At 35.9% G+C, this 6000-nt stretch overlaps 1 protein-coding gene across 3 annotated transcripts in view; it reads right to left on the bottom strand.

Moving 5' to 3' along the window:
* Window positions 1-2719: 2719 nt before the first annotated feature.
* GULP1 (GULP PTB domain containing engulfment adaptor 1) overlaps window positions 2720-6000 on the bottom strand; it is a 138659-nt gene continuing 135378 nt past the window's right edge. For all 3 annotated transcript variants that reach the window (XM_030454659.1, XM_030454661.1, XM_030454662.1), the window contains one exon: window positions 2720-4746. In XM_030454659.1, coding sequence (XP_030310519.1) covers window positions 4675-4746 — 72 coding nt within the window. In that variant the 3' untranslated portion in view covers window positions 2720-4674. The remainder of the gene's footprint in view (window positions 4747-6000) is intronic.

The raw sequence follows: 6000 nt of genomic DNA, 5'->3' as shown, positions 1-6000 counted from the left end.
TTTTTTTTTGTGCAGAAGCTTCAAAACCCATCTTGTTTTTACTGAATAAAATGCTAACAGAATACAATCAAACAAGAAGTAAAACTTGCAGCAATTTAAGTGCCACATATGGCAGAACTCCAGGTTCAGTCAGAAAAGGCTGTGTGTAGGATGAAGCTGTAAGGAATAAAAATTCTTAAGGGTCTGTCCTAAGATTCTTGTTTTGGGAAAGCTATTATCATAAGGAGATCAATTCATATCATTTATTTATAAGCAGTAGATTTATTTTTATTTTTATTTTTAATCAATCAATCAATATGAGAACAAGCACAACTTTGTGTTTATTTAGGTACAAACTCCTTTAGGTATGGACACCTAGAGATGGAGTCACCTTTACTCCATCACACACAACTATTATGTATGCAGTCCATGAAACCCACTGAAAGGGGACTGCAGTTTGAGGAAGTGTTTTGGTCTGATGAACAAACAAATGTGTAGTATATTTTATTTAAGCCCCAGCATGCACAGAATGCTGAAGCATCTCCAGAAGGCTGCATATATTACAAATGCCAGACTTCTCATAAACATCACCTACCATTCTAGAGTAATTAAACAAAATTATACATTTGAAATCCTTTTCTTAATTTTATTAATGAGAACTGCTGTGTACTTTTAACCAGTTGACAATGCAATGGATGTCTCAGTCTCTCATTAAGAGTATGTCTTACTAGAGGGGAAATGCCAATTAAATATCAGTTTACTTGCTGTCCTTTAGCTGAAGCTTACAGAACACCCACTAACAGGTACTTTTGTCTGCTTGCCTCTTAAAACATAGTCTGTGATTCAGGTTTTATTTTTTTTTTATTCTTTTTAGAGCATGATCTCTGCAGCTCTGATTTTCAAAGCAGCACCAAAAAGCCAACATGTCAAATCAGGAAAGCTGACAGCTTGCCTGCAATTTATTATCACATTTCTTGTTTAAGAGGGTATCCAGAGGGTGATTATCCCTAGTGACTGTTGGGATATAATGAAAAGAGGAACTCCGGATGTTCAACCAGAGATTTCTCAGGCAGTGTCACTCTCTTCCTTTGCAAAAGAGACTCTTGTTGTGAAGCAGAATTCTTCACTGAGAATAAGACTATGCTTAGTTCCACAAATTGAAAAATAATCATCATAATGAAGTCTCTGAGCCAGCCCCATTCCTTGGCATGCTCAATCACCTCTGGGATTACACAACCCACACTTACTTCTGCAAGTGTGATAATTTTCTTTTTCCTTTCTCCCTTTCCATTGGTGAAGCCAAAATGAAACATAACTCCTTTTGCCACATGATGCCAATTGGAGCAACTTGATCAATTATAAGTTTAGTGCAAATCCCACCTGTTAAATGGAAGTTAAAAACCAGCCATTTGGCAATCAAACTGAAGTAAAGGCAATGGGTTAAGCATATAAACATCCTGCAGTGATGCTCACTGTGTTATCAAGGGTTAAAAAAAGAAAACACAAAAACCTACCATGCAGCAGCTCATTTTCCTTAAGAATTGTAACCTAAACACCTCAGTTACTTAGGTATGGTGTAATAAGCTGGCAGGAAGAGAAAAATAGTCCATATCATACAAAAAAAGGAGCAGAAGGTTCATATAGCTTGGGTTGGCACACTAGGGCTGTAGCTCTGCAGCTGAGAAGTGAAACTGAAATCTTGTATTGCATATCCACAAAGATACAGCCCAAGACAGGAGGATCAGCAGGGTGATCACAAAAGCCTTGTTCTCAACTCCTTTAGCACTGCATCTCTCACACAGTGAGCAGAATCACCACCAGATTCCCAGTCTAACCAGCTTTTTTTTTTAAGAAAGCTTAAATGTTAAGACTTTCATTAGGTAATTGAAAGGAGCAGGAACTTCTTTTAACAAGATAGCTTCTGCAGTCTAAGTTCTGAATAAAAAAAGAACACTCCTGTGTTCTCTAAACAGAGCAAGAGAGATCACCTAGACCCTTTGTACCACTCTCAAACACATTTTTAAAGTGGTAGTTTGAAGGTTTAGCAGATGACTGCAGAGAAAGAATTGATGCCATTTATAACTCACAGATCACACATCCCCCTTACCCACTGGCACCATCCATTCCCATAAAATGTCCAGGCCCCAGAGGTTTTAAGTATCAGCTCAGAGAGAATTTTTGCAATGGAAATGATTACCACAGGGTTTAAGATGAGTTTTCCCAAAAGCATCACCACCAGATGTTGCAGCCTGCCCCACTGACACAGCTGGTTTATGGAGCTTGCTTTCTAGGATTCAGAAGGACTTCAGGTACATCTTTGCTCCTTAAGTAACCATCAGGGTCATTTAGTAGCTAAGTATATTTAGGAGCTAAGTGAAAAAACCCAAACCAAACCAAAACTCACCCAAAGCAATCCCCACCAGAACTCAAACAATAAAAAAGTATCTAAGAAATTCCCAAAGCACTGTGGAGAGAGCTACTGCTGAGTTACTGGTGTTACGTAGCTGCACATACAACAAGGTTTTCCTCAGACAGCAGATGAGACCAAGCACAAAACAAAGAGCAGCCCCCGAGCTGTTTTACACTGTTTGAGACAAGATCCTTCCTGCTGGAAAGTGACTTTGCCACCTTTCAGCACTAAAACGTTCTCTGGGGCAAGTTCTGCCCCAAATTTAAGTGCCTCCCCACCCTCCCTTCCACTGGGCATTTTACTGAAGGAACAGAAGGTTCTAAAATGTGGTTTATTTAAAAACATTTATTGTAGGCAAAATTAAGCAGACATTGGAGATTACATACAAATACAATTTCCAATTGGATCACATAACCTTTTGATTAAAAATGCACTGGTGTGTTGATTTAAGTATTTTTTGTGTGGGTTGATCAGTAATGTAACACTTAACCATGCCATTTGCAATCAGCTATCATAAAAATCAGTAAAGAAAAAGGTTTCTTAAAATGTGCAAATATTATCTTTGTGTTACCATTGATAATAAATGACCACTAAATAGATGCTTATTATGTAAAGCTTTTTAAAGTACAATAAAAATACAAAATCTATTTGTTACAAAAGGCCATTGCTATGGCTGCTAAACATCCTCATTATACAAATTCCAAAATACTATATGACAAACAAAATTATAAAGACTTTTCTTTATGAAACATATACTATTCTATTTGTTAGTGATTTATATATATTTTTTATATATATATATTTATATATAATACTCTATATGAATGTTGAACAAAGGAAGAGGAAGACTAATGTAGTGTAGGACATTAAGACACCCATTCATCAAGGTACCTGAGCATATGCCAACCTCAGCAGAGGAATAATCCCCTTCATTTCAGTGGACTTCAAAGGTATATGCAAAAGTACTTTGCTGAACAAGGAATAAAGATGTGATGAGGGACTTAAAAATGCATTTTTGGTGTAAACTGTAATAGCTAAGGACAAGAAGGTATCAGGAAAAACTCTCATGAAAAAAGGAAGAAAATGTATTTTAAAAATCCTGAAGTGTTTGTTGTTTCCACAACTGTGTATTTGGAGGGAAAAGTATTTTTAAAGTTTTTGAATTGAGCTAATGTGGAGTTTGGGCATCAAAACACTAATGATAATACTTTGTATTTTATTGCTTATGTTAAAAATTAATGAGGAGTATGCATAGAAGGGTCAGCACTAAACTTAACAGCAGCTGAGAATCTGGTGTGCAGTTAATTCTGCAACATGAACAGCCAGGGGCTATGAAGGATTTACTAACTTGGAGTTCTTGCAGCAAGCTTCAAAATGAAGACATTATCACCTTAAAGCAGACAGTGAAAAAATACTTAAGAGAGCCTGAGTGTAAACATTCAGGTGTTGAAAGGAACTTACAGAACTGAGCTCAGTGGACTGGGCCTGTTCATGAACAAAATGACATCATTTCCTAAGTAAATGCAAGACCATAACCTACTTTTCAACTTATGGTTATCAGGTAATGATTTCCAAATTATGTAATTTATAGTTCAGCTATAAGATATCAAAACAAAGGGTAGTTACTTTGCCCATTCTGCAATGCAGCAGTTCTTCTATCTTCATTAAGCATTAATTAGCAGACTAGTAATCTGTTAGTTTCTAAAACATGAATTATGGACCTATAAATCTGTTTTTTATAAACTAATTATGTATATACAGCACAGAAACAATACACAGTGATGAGAATCAATTACATGGCACCCAGATTTACCTTTTAAGCACAGATTAATGGTCATTATTTTCTGCTTTTTCACTGCAACTTGAACTTTTTGCACTAGAGATTAATCATTTTACTGCTTGAATTGAAAATAAAGGCTTAAAAAAGTAACTTCAGAATGCTGCCAAGTATAGTAGAATGCAAAAATCATGCTTGCAGTCCTGCAAACAGAGAGGTACATGTGAGCTGCCTGAAGAACTTCTCCAGGATAATGGTCATAGCACAGAAAATTTGGGAGAGAAAGAAAGACAACAGAGTAATTTAATTCATATTTCATAACCAAATACAACTTTTTACATTTGTACAGGGAAAGGTGGAGCTAAATGGGGCTTTTACAGAAGCAAACCTCACAAGAGTTTACATGTTGAAAAAAGCAGGTTTTGGCACATGGGTAATATCTGTGAATACGTGTTCAGAATTAAAAAAACCCCCACTGTGTAGGAATTCCATGTTTAGTTCCTTTTCATCAGCACCTGCTGTCTAGTGGATCGAGACAAAATACTGTGCCTTCAAGAGTTAATCCCATTTTGAACCCCTCCTGCAATGAAACAAGACACCATTAATAGAAAGGAGTGTTTTGTTGAGAATTAAGCTGTCTAAAACCACCTCAATTTAGTCTCTCTTTAGGCAGATAAACCATAAGGCTACTTCAGAATGAATTCAGGGACATTTACATTAGTTTGTCATCTGATTTTTACAAAGCTGTAATGATTAACTTATAAAAGGATGTATCACATAGAACAAAAGACATGCAGTATGTATATAAACCAAAGAAAATATTGTAGAAAAAAGCCTTGATTATCTGTATACAAAGGTTGTTAAAACAAACATGTTTGACTTGTTCCTGTTGTTCCTACATAAAATTCAACATTATTTACTAGCAGAAAAGATTAGGGCTATAGGAACAAAGGGTTTATTATATTTACACTTTAGGATTCTGGTAAGTCAAGGATACTGTTACTGATAACAGGTTACTGTTACTGATAACAGGTGGCTCCTAATTCAGTAATCCCTTATCACAGAGGCAGTCCAACAATAATATAGCATTCAAACATGTCTCAGAGGTTCTGAGCTTCACTAAAAGGCAAATAAAATAATTCCAACACTATTGCAAACCAACAAACTGCATTTCAAAGGCACATAACTCAGTGAAAGAAAATACAATGGTCTTTAGAAAGCATAAAGAAATTCTTAAAGATTTCAAGTCAAAACTCCGTTTACTCCCATTGTTTTAACAGAAATAAAGAGATGGTCATAAGCTCAATGCTCCCACCCCTATATTGAAAATAAATTCACTCTGCAAGTATCTGTGCTTTGGTTACAAAACGTACTTTGCTTGCACCAGTTCCAGTATAATAACAGCACTTGTGATAGAGGACAAGTGCTCTTGGTTTAATTTCTCTTTTTGCTTTAAAAGAAGGTGAATAATAATTGTGGCTTGATCTTCAAGAGCAAAGTAGCTTTTGAGTCAAGCAACTCATGTGACATGAAAGTTTGTAAAACTATAAGCAACTGGAAATATGGACTCTGAATAGAAATGCCAACATCAGCTCCAGTGGCAGCTGTTCAGTGTTCAGTTCAGTGTTAACACTGAATGCTGATCATATGCTATGAAATCCACAAGATGTGCTTTCAGGAAGCAAAGATCTTGTAAACAAAATTCATCTCTTTGTAAAGCAATCTGTACTGGGACTGGATACGAACTCAAGTCTTTTCTCATAATGCATAGCAATACCTCAAAAACATAGCTTTTTGTTTTAAAAGACAAATCCCAAGTCAAACCAGCTTAATT

The sequence above is a fragment of the Calypte anna genome, chromosome 7 (assembly GCF_003957555.1).
Source record: "Calypte anna isolate BGI_N300 chromosome 7, bCalAnn1_v1.p, whole genome shotgun sequence".
Taxonomy (NCBI): Eukaryota; Metazoa; Chordata; class Aves; order Apodiformes; family Trochilidae; genus Calypte; species Calypte anna.
Note: the sequence above shows the minus strand (reverse complement) of the source record. Positions and strands in the feature narration are given on the sequence as shown.